The sequence below is a fragment of the Chlamydomonas reinhardtii genome, chromosome 12 (assembly GCF_000002595.2).
Source record: "Chlamydomonas reinhardtii strain CC-503 cw92 mt+ chromosome 12, whole genome shotgun sequence".
Taxonomy (NCBI): Eukaryota; Viridiplantae; Chlorophyta; class Chlorophyceae; order Chlamydomonadales; family Chlamydomonadaceae; genus Chlamydomonas; species Chlamydomonas reinhardtii.
In genome coordinates, this window is record NC_057015.1 from 852,155 (window position 1) to 876,620 (window position 24,466).

The following is a 24,466-nucleotide window of genomic DNA, read 5'->3' on the forward strand; positions in this document are numbered from 1 at the left end:
CACGGCACGCCCCCGCACGCTCACCCTTTGCACTAGCCACGCCTTTGCACTTATCAGGGGGCGCCACTAGCGCAGACATGTCTAGCCGCACGCCCTGGCTGGGGCGGGATGTGTTTGGCCGCTGTGACAGCGGGCCACAGATGTGCCCGTGCCCTGGGCACTAGCTGTGCCTTTGCACGCATCAAGGGGCGCCACTAGCGCACACCTCTCTCAGCCATACGGGCTTACTCTAGCCGCACGCACTGGCTTTGTACTTTGGGCACGTTCACGGCACGCCCCCGCACGCTCACCCTTTGCACTAGCCACGCCTTTGCACTTATCAGGGGGCGCCACTAGCGCAGACATGTCTAGCCGCACGCCCTGGCTGGGGCGGGATGTGTTTGGCCGCTGTGACAGCGGGCCACAGATGCGCCCGTGCCCTGGGCACTAGCTGTGCCTTTGCACGCATCAAGGGGCGCCACTAGCGCACACCTCTCTCAGCCATACGGGCTTACTCTAGCCGCACGCACTGGCTTTGTACTTTGGTCTCGTGCACGGCACGCCTCCGCTGCACACTCACCCTCTGCACTAGCCACGCCTTTGCACGAAACAGTGCGCGCCGCGATTGAACGCACCACTCAGCCACGCATTCTCACTCTAGCCGCACGCCCTGGTGCGGGGCGTGTTTGGCCGCGTTGACGGCGGGCCACCGATAGGCCCGCCCCCTCTGCACTAGCCACGCCTTTGCACTTATCAGGGGTATCAGGGGGCGCCACTAGTGCACACCTCTCAGCCATACGCGCTTCCTCTAACCGCACACACTGGCTTTGTACTTTGGTCATCACCGGATCGCTAACTCAGTTAGCGATTTGACTCGTCCTTACAGCAGAAGGGACCCGGGTACGAATCCGGATAAAAGCCCAATTATGCAAAAGGCGAAAGATTGGTGCGAAACCGATTGGTGATCCCACGAATGATAGGTAGTTGCTCTTAGTGGCAATTGCGGGCTTATGCCCGCTGCAACCTAGAAAGGTCGTGGTGCAGAAGTCCGATTTAGTGGCGAGGTCCAAGGTTCAAGACAAGGCTCAAGATCCAAGGCTCGAGGAGGAGCGCCATGGCTCCTCGGTTTGCACAAACTGGCAGTGCTCCACTACTATAACGCGGCGTTTCCCTAGCTCGATATGTTAGGTGTGCAGGCTCGGATGTAGTGGACTTTGAAGAGCGGCCTAGGACTTGGAGGTTGTAGTTTCGGAGGTTGTGACTCTTTCGTGGTGAGGCGTCAGCGTGAGGGGGGCGGGCCCTCTCGCCCTAGTCACCTTGCCCCGTTAATCCATGCCAGGCCCTATGGGCCGGCGTTGTAATTATTATTATTATTATTATTTGTACTTTGGTCACGTTCACGGCACGCCCCCGCACGCTCACCCTCTGCACTAGCCACGCCTTTGCACTTATCAGGGGGCGCCGCTAGCGCACACACCTAACACCCATACGCGCTTCCTCTAGCCGCACGCACTGGCTGTATTCTTTGGCCGCGTTGACGGCGGGCCACCGATGGGCCCGCCCCCTCTGCACTAGCCACGCCTTTGCACTTATCAGGGGGCGCCACTAGTGCACACACCTCTCAGCCATACGCGCTTCCTCTAACCGCACACACTGGCTTTGTACTTTGGTCACGTTCACGGCACGCCCCAGCACACTCACCCTCTGCACTAGCCACGCTTTTGCGCTTGTCAGGGGGCGCCACCAGCGCAGACACCTCTAGCCGCACGCCCTGGCTGGGGCGGGATGTGTTTGGCCGCTTTGACAGCAGGCCACCGATGCGCCCGCCCCCTCTGCACTAGCGGTGTCTTTGCACGCATCAGGGGGCGCCACTCGGGGATACACCTCTCAGCCATACGGATGTACTCTAGCCGCACGCCCTGGGGGACTTGTTTGGCCGCTTTGACAGCGGGCCACAGATGCGCCCGTGCCCTGGGCACTAGCCGTGCCTTTGCACGCATCAAGGGGCGCCACTAGCGCACACATCTCTCAGCCATACGGGCTTACTCTAGCCGCACGCACTGGCTTTGTACTTTGGTCTCGTGCACGGCACGCCTCCGCTGCACACTCACCCTTTGCACTAGCCACGCCTTTGCACGAATCAGTGCGCGCCGCAATCGAACGCACCACTCAGCCACGCATTCTCACTCTAGCCGCACGCCCTGGTGCGGGGCGTGTTTGGCCGCGTTGACGGCGGGCCACCGATGGGCCCGCCCCCTCTGCACTAGCCACGCCTTTGCACTTATCAGGGGGCGCCACTAGTGCACACACCTCTCAGCCATACGCGCTTCCTCTAACCGCACACACTGGCTTTGTACTTTGGTCACGTTCACGGCACGCCCCAGCACACTCACCCTCTGCACTAGCCACGCTTTTGCGCTTGTCAGGGGGCGCCACCAGCGCAGACACCTCTAGCCGCACGCCCTGGCTGGGGCGGGATGTGTTTGGCCGCTGTGACAGCGGGCCACCGATGCGCCCGCCACCTCGGCACTAGCGGTGTCTTTGCACGCATCAGGGGGCGCCACTCGGGGACACACCTCTCAGCCATACGGATGTACTCTAGCCGCACGCCCTGGCTGGGGCGGGATGTGTTTGGCCGCGTTGACAGCGGGCCACAGATGCGCCCGTGCCCTGGGCACTAGCCGTGCCTTTGCACGCATCAAGGGGCGCCACTAGCGCACACATCTCTCAGCCATACGGGCTTACTCTAGACGCACGCACTGGCTTTGTACTTTGGGCACGTTCACGGCACGCCCCCGCACGCTCACCCTTTGCACTAGCCACGCCTTTGCACTTATCAGGGGGCGCCACTAGCGCAGACATGTCTAGCCGCACGCCCTGGCTGGGGCGGGATGTGTTTGGCCGCTGTGACAGCGGGCCACAGATGTGCCCGTGCCCTGGGCACTAGCTGTGCCTTTGCACGCATCAAGGGGCGCCACTAGCGCACACCTCTCTCAGCCATACGGGCTTACTCTAGCCGCACGCACTGGCTTTGTACTTTGGGCACGTTCACGGCACGCCCCCGCACGCTCACCCTTTGCACTAGCCACGCCTTTGCACTTATCAGGGGGCGCCACTAGCGCAGACATGTCTAGCCGCACGCCCTGGCTGGGGCGGGATGTGTTTGGCCGCTGTGACAGCGGGCCACAGATGCGCCCGTGCCCTGGGCACTAGCTGTGCCTTTGCACGCATCAAGGGGCGCCACTATATAGCGCACACCTCTCTCAGCCATACGGGCTTACTCTAGCCGCACGCACTGGCTTTGTACTTTGGTCTCGTGCACGGCACGCCTCCGCTGCACACTCACCCTCTGCACTAGCCACGCCTTTGCACGAATCAGTGCGCGCCGCGATCGAACGCACCACTCAGCCACGCATTCTCACTCTAGCCGCACGCCCTGGTGCGGGGCGTGTTTGGCCGCGTTGACGGCGGGCCACCGATAGGCCCGCCCCCTCTGCACTAGCCACGCCTTTGCACTTATCAGGGGTATCAGGGGGCGCCACTAGTGCACACCTCTCAGCCATACGCGCTTCCTCTAACCGCACACACTGGCTTTGTACTTTGGTCACGTTCACGGCACGCCCCCGCACGCTCACCCTCTGCACTAGCCACGCCTTTGCACTTATCAGGGGGCGCCGCTAGCGCACACACCTAACACCCATACGCGCTTCCTCTAGCCGCACGCACTGGCTGTATTCTTTGGCCGCGTTGACGGCGGGCCACCGATGGGCCCGCCCCCTCTGCACTAGCCACGCCTTTGCACTTATCAGGGGGCGCCACTAGTGCACACACCTCTCAGCCATACGCGCTTCCTCTAACCGCACACACTGGCTTTGTACTTTGGTCACGTTCACGGCACGCCCCAGCACACTCACCCTCTGCACTAGCCACGCTTTTGCGCTTGTCAGGGGGCGCCACCAGCGCAGACACCTCTAGCCGCACGCCCTGGCTGGGGCGGGATGTGTTTGGCCGCTTTGACAGCAGGCCACCGATGCGCCCGCCCCCTCTGCACTAGCGGTGTCTTTGCACGCATCAGGGGGCGCCACTCGGGGACACACCTCTCAGCCATACGGATGTACTCTAGCCGCACGCCCTGATGGGGGACTTGTTTGGCCGCTTTGACAGCGGGCCACAGATGCGCCCGTGCCCTGGGCACTAGCCGTGCCTTTGCACGCATCAAGGGGCGCCACTAGCGCACACATCTCTCAGCCATACGGGCTTACTCTAGCCGCACGCACTGGCTTTGTACTTTGGTCTCGTGCACGGCACGCCTCCGCTGCACACTCACCCTTTGCACTAGCCACGCCTTTGCACGAATCAGTGCGCGCCGCTATCGAACGCACCACTCAGCCACGCATTCTCACTCTAGCCGCACGCCCTGGTGCGGGGCGTGTTTGGCCGCGTTGACGGCGGGCCACCGATGGGCCCGCCCCCTCTGCACTAGCGGCGCCTTTGCACGCATCAGGGGGCGCCACTCGGGGACACATGTCTAGCCGCACGCCCTGGCTGGGGCGGGATGTGTTTGGCCGCGTTGACGGCAGGCCACCGATGGGCCCGCCCCCTCTGCACTAGCCACGCCTTTGCGGTTATCAGGGGGCGCCACTAGCGCACACATCTCTCAGCCATACGGGCTTACTCTAGACGCACACACTCGCTGTGTTATTTGGCTGCGTTGACGGCGGGCCCCCGCCGCGCCTTTGCACTCGTCCTGCCCACCCTCCCCCCTCTTCCCCGCCCCACGGCCCCGCACGTGTTCCCGACCCTTGCACCCCGTATTGTTTCGGGTTTACTTACATCCACTGCAGCGTTGGCACTCGTCGGCTCCCGCCGCGTCAATTGCTGTTGCGAATGTGAATGTAACTTCCAACGCGCTCATATAGCCTGCGCGGTCCACCCTAGCAACTATTTCTTCACACACAGTTTCAACTTCTTCCTCACTGCCCCGCGCCCAGCAATTCGCAGTGCCCGCCGCATGCCATGGGGCGGGCAGTTACCCGCGATCCAACTCCCTCCGCACCCGCTTCCCTTCCCCCCGACCCCTCCGCACCCCAAGCACCCCAACCCCCACGGCCTGAGCTACGGCCCCCTCAAGCCGCAGGCTTGTTAGGGATGCGAATTACAATTGAAGGGACAGTCCGACAAGCGGGGGCACACCGTACCCACGCCGCGAGGGACCGTCTCCGGCCCAGAGAGAAACACCCACCCCCTGGTTGACTGCCGACCTTCATAGCGTTACGCGCATGAGTCGAAGCCAAGCCGAAGCCCGCCAAAGCCCCACCGCCGCGTAACACCCCTCATCTCGTTTAGGTCTTTTGGCGGCAGCGCCAACGCAAACAAGGCACGACAGGCCAGTGGTCTGCCGACAGCCCCATCAAACGCAAGCACCACACAAATATCACGTCCGAAGACGATGGCTGGCGTCAGAGACGCGCAATGTCTTGGCCCGAAGGCCCATGTCTGATAGTCTGTGCCGAGGCACAACTGGAACCGGAAGCCAAGCCGAAACACCACCAAGCCACAGCACACCACAGCCCTCTCAAAGGGCGCACCACCCACCATCCGTCCAACCAACGACCCAGGCCGACCCTCCACACAAGCCCCAGCGGCACTCGGAGACGAGAAGAGCCAACAGTCGCCCGGGCGCCCGGGCAACAGCCGCCCGTGCACACACACCCCAAACCCGGGACTACCCGACTGCGGTCACCACGCGCCTACCGGTCCGTGAACCGTATGCTGCGAGCTAAAACCCCCAGGGCTAAAATCTGCAGAGCCAGGAAGACCGCAGACAGAGACGACGGCTGACTGGGCGCCACGAGGAAAGGCGCCGAGGAGCACACAGGCGAGGCACCGATGCGCCAGCCGTTGCGCCGGGCCAAGGGCGACCACGAGGGCTACCCACTACCTGCAAACACAGAAACCACTGACAACACAACACCGAAGAACTCATGCGACCAGCCGCCCGCGGGCCGCCATGGAACGTCGAACCCAAAGCTCGGCGCTGAGCGCCTGTCTGAACCCCAACCCTGTCTGAACCAATCTGAGAAAAGCGCCCGGAACAGGCGACAAAAATTTGGAAACGAAAGCCAAGGTCGACAACTAAGATGTTGTGCGCCCCCACGCGAGCAAAGGCTCGCGGGCTAGGGGTTGAGCCCTAGAGGCTACGTATATGGTTGTTAGGATGCGAATTACAATTGAAGGGACAGTCCGACAAGCGGGGGCACACCGTACCCACGCCGCGAGGGACCGTCTCCGGCCCAGAGAGAAACACCCACCCCCTGGTTGACTGCCGACCTTCATAGCGTTACGCGCATGAGTCGAAGCCAAGCCGAAGCCCGCCTAAGCCCCACCGCCACGTAACACCCCTCATCTCTTTTAGGTCTTTTGGCGGCAGCACCAACGCAAAACAAGGCACGACAGGCCAGTGGTCTGCCGACAGCCCCATCAAACGCAAGCACCACACAAATATCACGTCCGAAGACGATGGCTGGCGTCAGAGACGCGCAATGTCTTGGCCCGAAGGCCCATGTCTGATAGTCTGTGCCGAGGCACAACTGGAACCGGAAGCCATGCCGAAACACCACCAAGCCACAGCACACCACAGCCCCTCTCAAAGGGCGCACCACCCGCCAACCGTCCAACCAACGACCCAGGCCGACCCTCCACACAAGCCCCAGCGGCACTCGGAGACGAGAAGAGCCAACAGTCGCCCGGGCGCCCGGGCAACAGCCGCCCGTGCACACACACCCCAAACCCGGGACTACCCGACTGCGGTCACCACGCGCCTACCGGTCCGTGAACCGTATGCTGCGAGCTAAAACCCCCAGGGCTAAAATCTGCAGAGCCAGGAAGACCGCAGACAGAGACGACGGCTGACTGGGCGCCACGAGGCAAGACGCCGAGGCGCACACAGGCGAGGCACCGATGCGCCAGCCGTTGCGCCGGGCCAAGGGCGACCACGAGGGCTACCCACTACCTGCAAACACAGAAACCACTGACAACACAACACCGAAGAACTCATGCGACCAGCCGCCCGCGAGCCGCCATGGAACTTCGAACCCAAAGCTCGGCGCTGAGCGCCTGTCTGAACCCCAACCCTGTCTGAACCAATCTGATCAAAGCGCCCGGAACAGGCGACAAAAATTTGGAAACGAAAGCCAAGGTCGACAACTAAGATGTTGTGCGCCCCCACGCGAGCCAAGGCTCGCGGGCTAGGGGATGAGCCCTAGAGGCTAGTAGGCTTGGGCTAGTAATATGGCAGTGGTTGTTAGGATTGCGATCTTACAAAGAAGGGACAGTCCGACCAAGCAAGGGTGCCCCGCACCCAGGTCAAGAGGGACCATCTCCGGCCCGAAGGGAAACCACCCTCCCCCCAGTTGGCTACCGACCTTCGACAACCGTGCAATAGGTCTTCGCATAAAGCGTGTCTCGGGTGCAACACTCGTGAGTCGAAGCCAAGCCTAAGCCCGCCAAAGCCCCACATCCTGCGGCAACCCGTGTCTGCGCATGAAGCGCTGTCTACAGCACCCGACGCTAAACCAGGTACACCGGGCATGTAGTCCAGCGACGCCTAATCAAACGCAAAGCACTGCTCGTATCTGGTGCCAGGTGGCACAGCATGTCCCAGCCCGAAGGCACATCTGCAGGGCAGTGCCCCAAATTCGCGAGCGTGCCGAGGCACATTCTGGTCCCAGCCCGAAGGCTCAACACGGGGCAACGCCCCAAACCGCCTGTATGTCTGTGCCGAAGGCACGGTCTGGAGTCTGAAATCAGCCCGAAGGCTCACAAACGGCAGGCAACACAGAAGCCGACGCAAGAACCAACATGCCCGGCATGCCAACACCCAACAACACAGTCACCAGCAATAACGGAGCGCCAACGTTATCTCTGGACGAAGGCCTCATGCTCCTTGTCGACGCCAGCTCCTGATACGAAGGGGGCCAACACAAACCGAAATGCGGCCAGCCGGCCCCTACAACGCCGCAGCACCAGTGCCAGCGAAGCTCCCCCGTCAATCTCTGGGACGAGGGTCTCTGGGCTCCAAAGACGCCGGCACCCGCGAAGGAGAGGCCCAGAGATGCGAGGCCACCAATGCGCCTTGGAGTCTTTGCGCCGGGTCAAGGGCGGCCACTAGGGCCACCCACAACCTGCACACACAGAAGCCACTGAAACTGCTACAAGGAAGAACCCGCGCGACCGGCCGCCCGCGCGGCGGGCCGCCATGGAACTTCGAGGCCAACGTCTCGGCGCTGAGCGCCTGTCTGAATCCCAACCCTGTCTGAACCATGTCTGAACCAGGTCTGAACCATTCTCAACCACGCACAAGAAGCCGAGACGGTCACAACAGAAATGTCGCGAGTCCCCTCGTGAGCCAAGGCTCACGAGCCTAGGGACCAAGCCCTAGGGGCTGGTTGTTAGGTTGCGATATTACAAAGAAGGGACAATCCGACCAAGCAAGGGTGCCCGTGCACCCAGGTCAAGAGGGACCATCTCCTGGTTGTTAGGATGCGAATTACAATTGAAGGGACAGTCCGACAAGCGGGGGTACACCGTACCCACGCCGCGAGGGACCGTCTCCGGCCCAGAGAGAAACACCCACCCCCTGGTTGACTGCCGACCTTCATAGCGTTACGCGCATGAGTCGAAGCCAAGCCGAAGCCCGCCAAAGCCCCACCGCCACGTAACACCCCTCATCTCGTTTAGGTCTTTTGGCGGCAGCGCCAACGCAAAACAAGGCACGACAGGCCAGTGGTCTGCCGACAGCCCCATCAAACGCAAGCACCACACAAATATCACGTCCGAAGACGATGGCTGGCGTCAGAGACGCGCAATGTCTTGGCCCGAAGGCCCATGTCTGATAGTCTGTGCCGAGGCACAACTGGAACCGGAAGCCAAGCCGAAACACCACCAAGCCATAGCACACCACAGCCCCTCGCAAAGGGCGCACCACCCACCATCCGTCCAACCAACGACCCAGGCCGACCCTCCACACAAGCCCCAGCGGCACTCGGAGACGAGAAGAGCCAACAGTCGCCCGGGCGCCCGGGCAACAGCCGCCCGTGCACACACACCCCAAACCCGGGACTACCCGACTGCGGTCACCACGCGCCTACCGGTCCGTGAACCGTATGCTGCGAGCTAAAACCCCCAGGGCTAAAATCTGCAGAGCCAGGAAGACCGCAGACAGAGACGACGGCTGACTGGGCGCCACGAGGAAAGGCGCCGAGGAGCACACAGGCGAGGCACCGATGCGCCAGCCGTTGCGCCGGGCCAAGGGCGACCACGAGGGCTACCCACTACCTGCAAACACAGAAACCTCTGACAACACAACACCGAAGAACTCATGCGACCAGCCGCCCGCGGGCCGCCATGGAACTTCGAAACCAAAGCTCGGCGCTGAGCGCCTGTCTGAACCCCAACCCTGTCTGAACCAATCTCATAAAAGCGCCTGGAACAGGCGACAAAAATTTGGAAACGAAAGCCAAGGTCTACAACTAAGATGTTGTGCGCCCCCACGCGAGCAAAGGCTCGCGGGCTAGGGGTTGAGCCCTAGAGGCTACGTATTTATGCCCCAAAGTTTATGGTGCTGTTGTTAGGATTGCGATCTTACAAAGAAGGGACAGTCCGACCAAGCAAGGGTGCCCCGCACCCAGGTCAAGAGGGACCATCTCCGGCCCGAAGGGAAACCACCCTCCCCCCAGTTGGCTACCGACCTTCGACAACCGTGCAATAGGTCTTCGCATAAAGCGTGTCTCGGGTGCAACACTCGTGAGTCGAAGCCAAGCCTAAGCCCGCCAAAGCCCCACATCCTGCGGCAACCCGTGTCTGCGCATGAAGCGCTGTCTACAGCACCCGACGCTAAACCAGGTACACCGGGCATGTAGTCCAGCGACGCCTAATCAAACGCAAAGCACTGCTCGTATCTGGTGCCAGGTGGCACAGCATGTCCCAGCCCGAAGGCACATCTGCAGGGCAGTGCCCCAAATTCGCGAGCGTGCCGAGGCACATTCTGGTCCCAGCCCGAAGGCTCAACACGGGGCAACGCCCCAAACCGCCTGTATGTCTGTGCCGAAGGCACGGTCTGGAGTCTGAAATCAGCCCGAAGGCTCACAAACGGCAGGCAACACAGAAGCCGACGCAAGAACCAACATGCCCGGCATGCCAACACCCAACAACACAGTCACCAGCAATAACGGAGCGCCAACGTTATCTCTGGACGAAGGCCTCATGCTCCTTGTCGACGCCAGCTCCTGATACGAAGGGGGCCAACACAAACCGAAATGCGGCCAGCCGGCCCCTACAACGCCGCAGCACCAGTGCCAGCGAAGCTCCCCCGTCAATCTCTGGGACGAGGGTCTCTGGGCTCCAAAGACGCCGGCACCCGCGAAGGAGAGGCTGTTGTTAGGTTGCGATATTACAAAGAAGGGACAATCCGACCAAGCAAGGGTGCCCGTGCACCCAGGTCAAGAGGGACCATCTCCGGCCCGAAAGGAAACCACCCTCCCCCCAGTTGGCTACCGACCTTCCACAACCGTGCAACAGGTCTTCGCGTAATGCGTGTCTCGGCAGCTGCACAGCGAGTCGAAGCTAAGCCCAAGCCCGCCAAAGCCCCACCAACGTACAGCAAACCGCACTAGCGCACGAGGCGCAATCAAACCGGCGAGGCGTCAACGCAGGTACACCGGGCACGTAGTCCGGCGACGCCCACGTCGACGCCCCACACCCACAGCGCACACACCAGAGGCACACCGCTCCCACCACCCACGAGCAAATTAAGGCGAGGGGGGCGGGGAGCCCACATCATCAGGCAACACTAGCAGCACACAGTCACCCGCACCCCGCGAGAGGAACGGATGGTGCGCAGGCACCGTGGCCCAGGCTTTCGGGCGGAGGCCGAGACTGACATATGATTGCAGCCGGCCCCAGAAATCAGCAATAACGGACACACTGATGCGCATGACTTCCGCCGACGTCAGAGCCCGACGCACACGCAAGCCAGTCATAATCACCTGCTGCCGGCCCGAGTCAAGGGCAGACAGCGCAGCCAAACACACTACATCCCACACCGGCGGCGCCAGCCCAGCAGGCGGCTGCACCAGCCAAAGGTCAGCACGGGAGAAACAGTCATCAGCCGTGTCAGGAGGGGACCCCAGCATTGCCACAGCCATGTTCTCCCGCAGCGCCCGAGCAACAACACAGTCCCAAAAGTAGTGCCGGCGGTCCCCATCACACATATCCCGCCCACACGCCCGGCACAGGGGCATTGCCACCCCAGCTGCACGCTGGGCGGCATTTTTGGGGAACGACCAGCACGCATTGGCCGCCACCCGCCACAACGCTTCCTTGTGATAATTTTCCCATTTTAACGCCCACAAACGGGCCAGAGTGCCGGCAAAGGCGCCGGCAGCCGCAAGCGCGCCGTCCGCAGAAACACCAGCATCACGCACATACAACAAATGTTTAGACCGCAGCGCCGCAACCTGGGGGCCCAGTTGCATGGCCGTTCCTGCCTTCACGGAGTAGTTCAACAGCAGCAGAGGCGGGCCCCCGTCCAGGACCCAGCCCAGTCCCCGCACCACCTGGGTCAAGGCCCCCGCCGCCGCCTGTCGCACGGCATCCGCAGGAAGCGGCATGACCCACGCCCGCCCGCGAGCCAGTCGAGCCGCACGCGCCGCGGCCTCCCAGCCACCTGGGAGCAAGGCCACCGCCGCGGCTATGCGTTCCGCCGCCGCCAGGGGCGACGCCGGCCCCAGGAGCGGCGACGGCAGGTGCCGCCGAGGTCCCCATCCAAGCACAGGCCGCCACACGCTCGTCAAGTACAAGTCCAACATCGCCTCACCAAACCTGGTGCCCCACCCACCCGGGCGGGTGTGGGCAGCACGCACGGCCTCTAACTGGTCATGCGCCGCCACCAACTGTCCCACATACACAAGGCCCGGCAGGGCAAATAAATCGGCAAACGCCACGTCAAAAGTCTGTGCACCATCACACAGTGCCGGATTCGCCCACAACGGCACATGATACACCCAGCCCCCAGCCGCGGGCGGCGCCACCAACGTGATAGGCGGCAAGTGGGCGACCGCCCCCAACAGACGCAAAAACGGTTTGCATTCAGGCGTAACCAACTTGTCCAAAACACGGGACGGGTCGCACCGCACCAACAGGCGCAGGGGCGTGGCCGCTGGATGGCGTGCCCGCAGCCAAGCCTCCGCCACCTTCGTCCATGGCGGCACAAACGCCAGTAACCCACACGCGCCCAGCACACACCGCACCGCCAGTCCAGCTTGCCGCGCCTGCACGTGCAGCTGAAGAGGCAGCAGCCCTACACCACCCAGAGCCGGCGGCACCTGCATGATGTCAAGGGACACCCCCACCGGACGAGCATGGGGTGCGACCGCATACTTAACCGGCGACAGCCGCCGATCAACAACCGCCGCCACCTGGCCTAACAACTTGCCAACCGGCGCCCACGGCGACGGGAAGCCCGCAAACTCCAGATGGTACAGGACCTTGCTAAGGGCATATGCCGAGGCCGCCGCCGCTCGCCCAAACATCGAAACAGGCATACGCACAATCAAGCCAAGCACTCCCACCACCCCGTCAAAAGCCACTGGCGGGGTGGCCGTCGTCCAATCACCAAAGTGCACCCCGAGCGACTTTGCGGTGTTGACCACACGCCAACCCGGAGGCAGGGGGGGCCCAGCCACAGCTGCTGGCGCCACCCCCAAACCCGCGGAGGTGCCCAACACCAGTAGCTCCACTTTAGACATGTTAAGCCGCTGCCCCGACGCACACCGAAAAACGTCCATGTCCGCCAGGAACCCCGGCACAGCCTGCATGCCCGCGAGAAACGGCGTACAATCATCCGCATATTGGGACGCCAAAGCCGAGGCCAGACCAGCAAGCACGCCATGCCCCTTACTGCGCAGCCACGACAACAGGGCTTGCGCAATGGCGAGGTACAGCAGCGGGGCCAGCGGGCACCCTTGCCGGACTCCTGCCGCCAGCGGCACCCAACCAGACACACGTCCATTAACCAGCGCCGCCCCACGCGTGTCAGTCAGCAGCCGCGACACCCACGTCAAGAAGCCGGCCCCCACGCCCATACGTTCAAGGCAGGCGAGGAGAAACGACCGGTCCACCGTATCATACGCCTTGTAAAAGTCCAGGAAGGCCGCCACACCAGAATTCTGTCCCGCCGCTTTCAGCAACCCAGGAGTCAGTTGCAGCAGCAGTACATTATCAGCAATGCGGCGGTCAGACAGGAAGGCAGTTTGCTCAGGGTCTATGACGCGCCCAAACACAGGTTGCAAGCGCCGACACAGCACACGTGCAAGGGTGCGATAATCAGTATCCGTGAGGGTAATGGGGCGATAGTTAGAGGGCTCCAGGGGATCCCCCGCCTTGTAGAAAAATGTCCACACACCATCCAGAAACCCACCAGGGACCCCTGCCCCCTCGCCAACAGCAGTAAACACATCAGCCAGCACAGGTGAGAAGTCACTTTCATAGTACTGATACAACTCCACGGGAATGCCGTCAGGGCCCGCGGCGCGCCCCGCCGGCGCGGCGGCCAACGCAGCGCGCACCTCCGCGGCGGTGACGGCAAGTTGCCCGAGTTGCGCGGCTTCCTCCGTCGTGCAGCGGCGGCCGTGTTGCTGCAGCGCGGCCAGCACTTGCGCGCGGGCGGCTGGGGCAGGCGGCGGCGCCGCACAGACGTCTTGCCAGTAGGTTGCCATGACCTGGCCCATCACGGTTGGGTCCGAGGTAGCGCTGCCATCGGGGCGTTTGAGCCGGGCTATGGTACGCGGCCCACCTGACGGGCGCAGCATGCGGGTCAGCACCGGGCATGGCTTTTCCCCACCCCGTAACCACTCGTGACGCGTGCGGCGCGCCGCCCCCGCGGCAGCCTGCACCGCGGCGGTGGCGGCGGCACACCGCGCGCGCACCGCCGCCGCTGCGGCCTCCGGCAGCGCCGCACCGACCTCCACTGCGGCCGCGGCGGCAGCAGCAGCCGCGAGCGCACGCGCTTCTTCCTCACTGGCTGCAATGCGGCGGACGGCCGCCACGCGGCTCAGCCGGGCAGCTGACGCGGCCGCTGCCCGTTTGAGCTGCGGCCACCACGCCAGCAGCTCAGCTGGGGCACCCGGCCGGGCTCCAAGCGCCGCAGTCAGCCATGTCCGGTAATCCTTTGTCAGGTCCTTGAAGTCGAGGAACCCCAGGCGAGCTTTGGGCAGGCCTGGAGAAGGTGGCAGGGCCTCCGGCGTCGCTGCCAGCGTCAGCGTCACCAGGCGGTGGTCGGACGGGACACCCGCCTCCACGGCGCAGGCCAGGACCTGGGCCACGAGGCTGCCACTGCAGAGAATGCGGTCAAGGCGCGACGCGCCGTGCGAATGAATGTAAGTACAAACACGCTGGCCAGGCCGGCGCACTCGGAGGACGTCGATCAGACCAGGGCACGCAGCCGCCAGCGCTGCCGCTGCGGCGGGGTCACCCGGCCGCGGGACACCGCTGGCCGTGTCAAGCGCCACGTCGCTAACAAAGTTGAAGTCAGCAGCTAGCAGGTGATTGCCCTCACCGCCAACCGCCGACGCCACCCATTGCTGGGTGAAGGCACGTTGCTCAGGACTTGCCAACGGATAGTAGGCTGCCGCCAGCGTGAAGTCATGCCCGCCCCACTGCACGGGGAGACTGACGCCGCGGCCCACCCACGCGCCGTCAGCAACGGAGGGGGCCGCCACGCCACCCGGGAACGTGTTGTTAGGACGCCCCTCAGTCACCAACTGCGGGGTTGGACGCCGACCCTGGGTCATCACATTGGTTGTCCTCAGGCGGCCCGTTTTCAAGCCGCAGGCTATTCCATCGGGTACCCAACATCAATACAGGACCCTCAGGAACTTGCAGGCGCGCCAGAGCCGACGCTGGCGAAAGTTCCGACCTCGGCGGCCGCCGAATATTTTCCCCCGAGTAAACTGCACATTGTTTTCCTCCCGAATTAATTCTTCAGACGAAACGTAATTGTAGCGTACATTCCAACTGAAATGCAGAGCGAGAGCGAGCACCAGCGACGATTTCGGACCCCACAAGATCCAAACCAAATCCAAGCTCACAACACAGACGTCTAGCAGCGGCCCCCAGACTGGGGCCGCCTTTAAGACGCTCCTCAGTCACCAATCGCCGGGATCGCGCGCCGACCCAGGCCCCAATGGGTCACCGAAGTGGATAACCTCCAAAATCGCCCCGTTCCGCCCCACAATTAACACCATATAATACAAACTCATTGCAAAGGAATGCACAACTCAATAACAGAGCGAGAGCGAGCGCCAGCGACGATTTCCCACCCCACAAAATCCAAACCAAATCCAAACTCACAACACAGACGTCTCGCAGCGGCCCCCGTACCGGGGCCGCCTTTAAGGTTGCGATATTACAAAGAAGGGACAATCCGGGGCCTTTAAGACGCCCCTCAGTCACCAACTGCGGGGTTGGACACCGACCCCGGGTCATCACATTGGTTGTCCTCAGGCGGCCCGTTTTCAAGCCGCAGGCGACTCCATCGGGTACCCAACATTAATACAGGACCCTCAGGAACTTGCAGGCGCGCCAGAGCCCACGCTGGCGAAAGTTCCGACCTCGGCGGCCGCCGAATATTTTCCACCGAGTAAATTCCACATTGTTATCCTCCCGAATTAATTCTTCAGACGCAACGTAATTGTAGCGTACACTCAAACTGAAATGCCGAGCGAGAGCGAGCGCCAGCGACGATTTCGGACCCCACAAGATCCAAACCAAATCCAAACCCACAACACAGACGTCTAGCAGCGGCCCCCGTACCGGGGCCGCCTTTATGCTGCCAAAGGTTTATGGACGATTTCGACATGAAAACCGACCCGGGGTCTGTTTTGCTACGATTTTTGCACAGCGCGTCTTGTGGCGCGGGCACAACTTCATGGGATACACCGTGTCACATAGGCCACGTTGGCCACCATGCGACACCGCTAGCGACGAACTGCAAGCGCTCGGCAAGCGATGCATGGGCGCCGTCGACCTCCGCAAATAACTGGCTGCATCTCGCGGCGTGGGCAGCACTGCATCGGATAGACCGTAGCACATAGGCCAAGTTTTCGAATCCGCGTCAGTGCTAGCGACAACATGCAAGCGCTCGGCAAGCGCTGCATGGGCGCCGGCGACCGTCGCAAATGAAGGGCTAGCGCTACAAAGTCGGCTTCGTAGTTTACGTAACTGACTAATGTTATTGTTATTCGAACTGCGTGGATTCAGCAAACAGTATATTAGGACCGGTTAATCACTTGAACAGTCCCTGGCAGGGAAATTTGGGCACAGGCCAAACGTTTCGTGTGAACACATTGCATACACACCATACACCCTAAAAGTATCCAACGGCAAGCGGGAATGTCATGGCCAAGCCATGGCATGCAAGCGCTCGGCAAACACCAAGGCGACCCCGCAGCAGAGTCGCCTTACAACTATCGCGCGCTACGCCAACCTTGACAGCTTGTTATTCCCCGTCGCCGCGGTCGACGCTCACACACCCTGCTTTGCCTCTGCGACCGCCATGCGAGCTATGGGGCGTGCCCTAAGGGAGTCAACTTACATGGGACTCAATGTTATATTGCTGAGCACGAGAGGAGGCGTGTACAGGTAGTGGCCCTTAGTGGCGTAGAGCTGAGGTGACAGGAGGCTCGTACAGTAATGGCGACTGAAGTCTTAGTATGATCTGAGTGCCAGAGTCGTAACATACGTTTGATCAACGGTACTGCGGATGCTGGCGTGCGCAGCACCTCCCGGACCGCTGACCGGGGTCGGGGCCAAGCACCCAAGCAAGCACCTCTTCGGGAAAATGGAGTCCGGAGAAACGGGATCCAATGAACGCAGACTTGCTCGTGCTCGCCCGCGCAGCTTCTAAATACTTACGTATTCATGTACTATTAGTGGCTGGGCCAACACCCTGTGCAAATTGCGAGGTCGCGCGGAGTTCCCCCCGCATGCCCGCAGCTCAGCCCCGCACCCTCGTCAACCCGGGAACGGCACGCACAAATGAACGATTCCAACCTGGATCCATGGTCAGCCCCAGCCACGCCCCTCTCCCCCACGGCACCACCCACATTTCCCCAACCCCACCTCACCCCAGCGCCCCTGGCCATGGATGCCCCAACGCACCGTTTGCAAAGACAAATAGCAGCACACACTGGTACAAGGTCATTGGGTCTTCCAATTCCATGCTGCGTTTTGCCGCTCTAGCACGCAAGGGCGTGTCTAGGGTTTAGGTAAGGACTTTGCTGGGGTAGTGGGATGCCACGCGCCTACGCTTCATGCAGACACATTGGGGTGATGAAGGCACAATACAGGCCCAGCAGGCGTGGGTCAGGGGAGGCAGGCAGCAGGGTATCGATCCTGCCCACCCCACCACCTCCAGACCAATCCGCGGCTCATTCGCTAAATGCGCAGTTTAGGACATGGGGAGACCTCCCCACGCCTGCGAGACCCCGCGTACACGAAGGGAGAAGGTTTTGCCCTCTGGGCGACGTCTGGCCATCAACGACAGGGCCCTCTACACTTCGTGCGTGCGTAAACATCGGCTTTCACAGCCGCCCACTACCACACTCCTGCCCATTGCCCTGCCCTGCAATATCTGCCACTGCGCCTGCCAAGCACACGCCCAAACTACGCAGCACCACCTACCATCAGCCCACCGCTGGCACGCAAGCGGGCACATTGCGCCACAGCACCGGGTCTGGCCGCATAGGTGACAATACAAGTGCGTATCTTCGTTGCACAAAGTGAGTTTCCTGGCGTTATAAGGGCCCACCGGCCCGAACCGCTGCCCGCTGGTACTCAAGGGGACAGGATAGCACGCATGCTCGTGCACATCACTTTGTAACCAACAACAACACGTGCACGGGCTTACTGCGACGCTTGCAACTGAGGGCGTGGTGCTCTATGTGGGAGGGTCACGCATGGAAGAGGCGCGCTGGCTGGCGGGCTTATTACAGGCTCACAATGGGCGGGTTAGGTTCACATAAACCTACATACATAAGCATGAATACTGAAAAGCCCACCCTACAGGTAAATCCGTGTTTTGGTGTAAAGCAGACGACTCAACTCCGCACGCAACACATGCACACGCACGCTGACGCGTGCACGCAGCCGCCACTGCCAGAAGCAAGCACCAAGCAAGCGCCACGCGCAGAACACAAGCAACTAGGATTCATCTTTGGAGCAAGCTTATAACAACCCCCAATTAACTGTCGGCTGTCCGCTTGTGCTTGTGCAGCAAAGCGGAAAGCAAGCAGCCCTCCAAAAGTGCACACATGTTACTACAGCTCCGCGATGTCACGATCAAACTCTGCAATCTTCGCTTTCAGGACCTCATCAAACTGCGACATGTCAGTAGCGGCAATGTCAGACCGTGCCCTCATCACCCGCGCCTTCAAGCTGATGAACTCAGGGCTCGAGCTTCGGGCCTTGATCTGCAGTAGGCGTGACAGCAGCTCACGGAAATGCTCAGCGGCCACGCCGCTAGGTGCCACGGCCGTTGCGGAGGCAACAGCCGTAACACCGTTCTGCTTCGTAAACATGATGTCTGGCAGAGTCCACTCGTCCGACTGCAAGTAAGCGAGTCACCAGTGGCATTATGTAATGAGGTTGTTGCTTGGTTGCATGCCGTGAGTTGTGAAAAGGGCGCGTGCGACTGCATCAAGTCTCAGCCTGCAAACCCTGCCCCGCGCGTAGTGCGCTGAACCCTTGGCGGAACCGCTCCGTCCGCAACCAAAGCACACGACCCATCCACTCACCGGTACGGGCGCCGCAGCCCCTGAAACGCCCGCGTCCGCCACCACGGGTCCGGCAAGCAGTACTCCCTTGCCCTGCACGCGCGCGAGCAGGTAGGAAGGAGTGAGTGTTGGTAGAGTAGGTCGGCCACGTCATTGGTGTGCGCCGTTGTCAAGTGTGCGTGCATGCGTGGTGCGATGGCTGTCGTTCGTATATATGCGACGAGGCTCCTGCTTAATGGTGGTGCGCTGTTTGAGCGTGGAAGCTACAGCCTATCTAGCTAGCTAGCTAGGGCCCCTGCTTCCAAGGAAGGCCGTGCATGCTGGCTCTGAAACTGGCACCCGCACACTGGTGACCACATGTCCCGCCCACCCAACCGCATGCGCATGCTGCCATCGCAAAAAAAGGTGATGTGCCGTAGTCCACGCACGCACATCAAGTGGAGGTGTCACTTCCGCCGGTCATCCATACTGAGCGCTTGCATGCTATCACTATCTAGCTAGCACGCACCGAGGTAGCGCCCCCCGCCAAACGCCCGCCAGCCCGCCTTTGAGATTGCAGCAGTAGTCAACTAACTGAACAACCGGCTGGCAATCATGCCATCATCAGGAGCCCGCCCTACTCACATTCTCAAGGAAGCTCCGCAGCGCGTCGCGGACTTTGGTGTCGTAGCGCTGCTGCGGGTCGGCTCCCAGCACCAGGTACACGTCGCACCTGTATGCATGTACACACACATGCATACATGCAGTGCGGGCGGGTGGTGGTGATGCATGCAATCAAGCAAGCGCAATATGAGAGTGCTGTGATGTGGGGTTCGGTGGAGGGGGTGGGTAATGTGCATGGGTTGGGGTGTACGGAGTGAGTTATTAGCAGCGAGCACGCAGTTCACACCACCACCGCCATTACCGTACTGTGTTCCCAGAAGTTTTATCACGGCTAAAAATATTATTTTGGGTTTTTAATTTTTACCAAGCGCGGCGCAGCCGCGCCAGAATTATTTTTACTTTTTATGGACAAGATCCCGTGCACGGTGTTGCCAGTTGATGGGCCCACACACGAACGCAAACACAACTCCCACAAACACAGTCCTTACACGGACCTTCAGCATACAGCCCAAAGTTCGGCCCGAATCCCTACCCCAACCAGCCCCCCCGGCCCCCCTGGCAGTTGCCCCTGCCATTATTGCTGGCAAAATGCGCGCGCACACGGTTGGGTCCAACACGCACACGCTCACAGCTGTCCGCGCTGCACAGCCGTCCGCCGCAACCATGCAGGGAACGACTGGAATCCTGTCTGTCCACCCTCCGGCTCAGAAGTTTTGCAAGGCCCGCAGGGGCGAATTTTGTTAGCTTTTTATCACCTGAGCCTTCATAGCATCCGAATTATTTTTGCTTTTACTTTTCAGCCTCCCATAATTATGTAATATGAAATAATTACGCGCAGTACGGGTACAGCCCCCCGCCGGGAAACCTGCTGTCACCTGTGGCCCGGACATCCACCTTCACAAATCAGGCCCCGCTGTGAGAGTGGGACCAGGCCCAGTGCGCCTAGGCGCGCTGCCAGCCTCCCCACTCTCCCTGGGGGACAGGGGCCCAGCAGTGGCGGAGACCACTCGTCTCGTATCGTAAGCTGTAAGCTGGGAGCAGTTGAGGCTGCAGGCACGTCCACATCCAGCAGGACATCCACACTCCACGCATGCACGTCCACATCTAACTGTGACTGGGTGTACCCTTCTTTTTTTGCTGTGCCGGGTCGCAAACACCACGCCAACACACGCACGCACGCGCACGACGCACGCACTTCCTCGCTGCCGCCCTAGCTACGCCTCGACTACGATTACGGGTGGGAATCAGGGCATCAGGCGTACGTGCTGTCGGGGTAAACGTTGTGGTGCGCCCAGGGCGCAGCGCATACAATGCATATGGGTGCTAATCGCTCGGGTCAGGCCGTTCTTCAATGCAATCGCCCGTGGGGTTGCAGGCTTTTCGCAGATTATAAGTATGATTACCAGGGTCGACGCGGCAAGAAGACGCTTGGCAGTAGGTAATAATCGAAAGTAACTCTGGGCGTCTGGACGGGCATCGTTGTGTCTTTAATATACACACGCACACCACATGCGTTCCCCACCTCGCATGTCCGCCCTTCGCAAAGGTGGTTAGTGACATGTAATAGTCCTGGCGGGACTTGGCAAAGATGTCGGGCAGCATGCTCACGATGAACCTGTGAACATCCAAATATGATGACACACTGAAGTCAGGTAGGCAGCAGGTGGGACAGTTACCGTCGTCTGCATGCACCGGTGCAACCGCTGGACGGCTGGGCACGCAGCAGCCAACACATTGATGAGTGGGGACACGCACTGCCCCATCCATGCGTGCATCAGCCGCGCCCTGCCGTGCCAGTACACCTCTACACACCACACCGTGCATGGTTACATGAACACCGCGCGATTAAATAGCGCGACACACTTGCAAACATTCCCTAAGATGTGACACACACACACACACACACACACACACACACACACACACACACACACACACACACACACACACACACACACACACACACACACACACACACACACACACACACACACACACACACACAAACACACACACACACACACACACACGCGCGCCCACCCGCTCTATCCCCCGCGCCTACCTGGCCACGGCGTCCAGGCGTGGGTCGGCCACTCGAATGTTGGCCTTGCGGCCAGCAGCCTGCATGCCCATGCAAGGAGCATTTGCAAAAGATTGATTGATCGATCGGTAGATGGGTTTCAAAGCCAGACATCGAATTGTTTCATATATGAGCCGCGTATGCATGTGCCGTCGTCTGCGCTAGCCCTGCTAGCCCTGCCTCCCGCCCGCGCACCCTACCCACCCCAGCCGCCGCGCGCGCCCAGTTTGCGGCGTTGGCAATGATCTTGTTGATCTCGGCCGCTGACTCGGTACCATTAGCAGCAGCCGCAGCTCCCTGCTGGTTGCAGCAGCTTGTGAGCATGGCCTCGGAACCGAACGCGACCAGCCGGCCCATGCCCACACGCGCCGAGGCGAGCACGGGCGCCCTGAGCTCCGCAGCAGATGCGCCCAGCAGGGTGGCCGTGAAGACCGGCACGGCAGTGGGGCTGAGCAGCAGCAGGCTGCGGGCGCTGGGGATGCCGTTGATGGTTGGGCTGACGTCCTTCTGGAGGGCTGGCAGGTCGGCAGCGGCCGTCCGGGTGAGGGCCTGTGCCTCAGCCCGACGTGAGGGCGACGGCGGGGTGGGCTGCGGCGGGGCCGGCGAGGGAGGCGAGGGCGGCTTGGCAGCGCTGCCCGGGCGGGCGGGCCTGGTGCGTGGTGCGCGCGGCGGCGGGCGCGGTGGGGGGCTGGCGGGGTTGAATGAGTAGAGGCTCAAGGCTGACAGCTGTGTGCCGGTGCTGTCGGCGCTGTCGATGGGGCCACCGCCGCAGGTCTGGCGGGAGTCACCGGGGCAAGGCCGGTCACATGCGGACTCGGGCAGCGAGCCGTACTGGGTCGCCTGCTGCCGGTTGACGCCGCCGACACAGGTGTGCCCGTTCGTGAGCCCGTAGTGGTCCAAGCCTGCAAGCAGATAAATAATGTGAAGTAATAATGAGCCATAGCTGCGTGTGCTGCTAGACGGCCACCCAGCACATGTGGTTGGGAAGCAACAATTGTTGGGAAGAGAAACGTACGCATGCAAGCGAGAAACAACTAACGGCCCCGCAATGACGCCGCACGTACGCACGCACTGCACTATAACGACGGGTCCATGCGTTAGAGCATGCGTTAGCATGCGTGCCGCATGGCCCAAACGCATGCTTAACGCGTGAAAAGCATGTGCTGTACGCATGCGGTGCCCGCCCATACGCATGCGTGCGCTACCAGAGCGTGCGTTACCTAGCGCATGCTGGTGTTGGCTAGCGGCCGCAGCGACTCTTTCTGGATGTACGCATGCGTCCCGAACGCATGCCATACGCATGCTTGAAGCACATATGCCGGTTGCGTGAAGTACTACGCATGCCATGGCGCATGCGGGACGCATGTGCGTTACCTAACGCAAGCAGCTGCCCCCAACTGCACGCTTCCCACCCGCATGCATGCACGCACACGTGGGGCACACGAAGCCAATTCCCTCAACTGCTCATTTGTGTTACAGTTCATGCAATGGCACGTGCCGCGCGTCCAGTGTAAACGAGGATTCGGCCTGTTTCTCTGAAGGCGTGAGTCCGCCTCCATCCACCAGCCTCTCCTTAGGCTTTTAGTCCGCCATCGCACACCCTGGAAAGGAAGTCTGCCCGCTCCACATGCCCTGTCACCCATCGACCTCCTCGCTCACCGAACGTGCCCTACCGTAACATGAATACAGATGCGTATGTAGCGGGTAACAACCAAATGCCACCCGCCAAGGCATAAGCGGCAGAGGTGTGCCCATATTAAAGTCTTGCCAAACACACAACGACAACCACAACGTCCGACCTGCTGCACAGTGCTACCGCAGACTCTGCATGCTGCCGGTGCCGGCACTCCAGTCCGTAGCTAGCCACAGATGTGCATGTAGCCACTTCCGCGGAACAACCAAACGCCACCCGCCAAGGCATAAGCGGCAGAGGTGTGCCCATACTAAGTCTTGCCAAACACACAACGACCTCAACCACAACGTCCGACCTGCTGCACAGTGCCACCGCAGACTCCGCATGCTGCCGGTGCCAGCGCTCCAGTCCACAGCTAGCCACACCCGTGCTGCCCTTCGTAAGCCTGCATAGTGTTCAGGACGATTCGGTCAGGAACCAAACCACAAAACCAGGCATATCAGAGGGTAAGACGCAAGGTACCTTTCCCCCCATGTTCAGCTGCAGACACGCTACTCATGCAGTGCTTACTTCAGCAATTGCGAAATAATATCTGGACATAGACTTGCCTGTTGGGGTTAACGTGTGAGTGCGCCACGTCTAGCCCACCCAGGGGTGGTCCGCACGGGTGGCCCTTCGTGCGGCCGGAGTCCTGAGGGAGGGCGGGAGGGTACCAGGACTGAGAACTGAGCATGAACTGATGACAGGCTTGTACGGTGCCATTATACAGACACCTTAGCATGCGCATGCTCTCAGCTGACAGCCTCGGGAGCTAGCAACCAAGTCGCGCGGATGGTACCCCCGCCTCACCTGCGCCACGCGTGATGGCTCTGTAGCCTTTTGAAATGCTTTTGTTGAGCCTGAACCTGAACGAATTGAAGGTGGGCGATAAATATTGCGCTCGGTCAACGACGTCACCACTGCAACAACCCAGCGTTATGGCCGCTGCAAGGCGCACCTGTGCGCCACATAGCGTTACTAGTGGAGACTGGGCCTTAAAAGCAAACATAGCAGGGCGAGGGCGTCCTCTGCCGAGTGGCAGAGAACTGATTGCGGGTCTCTACATACTGACACCTTGACGTGTCTGTAGTCTTTAGTAATGTGTGATATGCATAGAAGGATACAGTATATATAAATTGAACTGGCAAAGAAGGAAGTGCCGCAAAGAGTTTGGAAGCAGTGCCCCATGCAACACTTAAACTTGGTTGGCCGCATACTTGATACTTGCTTGTCTTGCCATGTGCGGTGTTGAAAGGGGGATTAATATGAACGCACACGGGGCCTTCTCTGCGCAAGCGCCTC

General features: G+C 61.1%; 3 protein-coding genes across 3 annotated transcripts; all 3 read right to left on the reverse strand.

Moving 5' to 3' along the window:
- Window positions 1–5,127: 5,127 nt before the first annotated feature.
- On the reverse strand, window positions 5,128–8,471 carry CHLRE_12g495954v5 (uncharacterized protein). Its single transcript, XM_043068002.1, has one exon. The coding sequence runs from the start codon at window positions 8,300–8,302 to the stop codon at window positions 8,027–8,029; it is 276 nt and encodes a 91-aa protein (XP_042918001.1). The 5' UTR covers window positions 8,303–8,471; the 3' UTR covers window positions 5,128–8,026.
- A 46-nt stretch (window positions 8,472–8,517) lies between these two features.
- On the reverse strand, window positions 8,518–15,381 carry CHLRE_12g495955v5 (uncharacterized protein). The gene is made up of 3 exons (XM_043068003.1): window positions 13,457–15,381; window positions 12,288–13,300; window positions 8,518–11,105 (listed from the first exon to the last, which is right to left on the reverse strand). The coding sequence occupies exons 1-3, from the start codon at window positions 14,826–14,828 to the stop codon at window positions 10,788–10,790; spliced, it is 2,703 nt and encodes a 900-aa protein (XP_042918002.1). The 5' UTR covers window positions 14,829–15,381; the 3' UTR covers window positions 8,518–10,787.
- A 49-nt stretch (window positions 15,382–15,430) lies between these two features.
- On the reverse strand, window positions 15,431–22,901 carry CHLRE_12g495956v5 (uncharacterized protein). The gene is made up of 7 exons (XM_043068004.1): window positions 22,828–22,901; window positions 21,697–22,394; window positions 21,475–21,533; window positions 20,935–21,027; window positions 19,434–19,521; window positions 18,831–18,902; window positions 15,431–18,641 (listed from the first exon to the last, which is right to left on the reverse strand). The coding sequence occupies exons 1-7, from the start codon at window positions 22,844–22,846 to the stop codon at window positions 18,354–18,356; spliced, it is 1,317 nt and encodes a 438-aa protein (XP_042918003.1). The 5' UTR covers window positions 22,847–22,901; the 3' UTR covers window positions 15,431–18,353.
- Window positions 22,902–24,466: the final 1,565 nt, after the last annotated feature.

Excerpts from the sequence above, each read along its gene's own strand:
- CHLRE_12g495954v5 (XM_043068002.1), bottom strand. The coding sequence starts at position 8,302 with ATGGTTCAGACAGGGTTGGGATTCAGACAGGCGCTCAGCGCCGAGACG.
- CHLRE_12g495955v5 (XM_043068003.1), bottom strand. The coding sequence starts at position 14,828 with ATGACCCAGGGTCGGCGTCCAACCCCGCAGTTGGTGACTGAGGGGCGT. Across the intron at positions 13,301-13,456 it reads CGAGGGGGCAGGGGTCCCTG|ACCCTGAGCAAACTGCCTTC; the intron begins GTGGGTTTCTGG and ends GGCGCGTCATAG. Across the intron at positions 11,106-12,287 it reads CGCGGCAAGCTGGACTGGCG|CCGCCTGCTGGGCTGGCGCC; the intron begins GTGCGGTGTGTG and ends TGGCTGGTGCAG.
- CHLRE_12g495956v5 (XM_043068004.1), bottom strand. Across the intron at positions 19,522-20,934 it reads GCGAAGGGCGGACATGCGAG|GTGCGACGTGTACCTGGTGC; the intron begins GTGGGGAACGCA and ends ACATGCATACAG. Across the intron at positions 18,903-19,433 it reads TGCGGAGCTTCCTTGAGAAT|GGCAAGGGAGTACTGCTTGC; the intron begins GTGAGTAGGGCG and ends GCGCGCGTGCAG.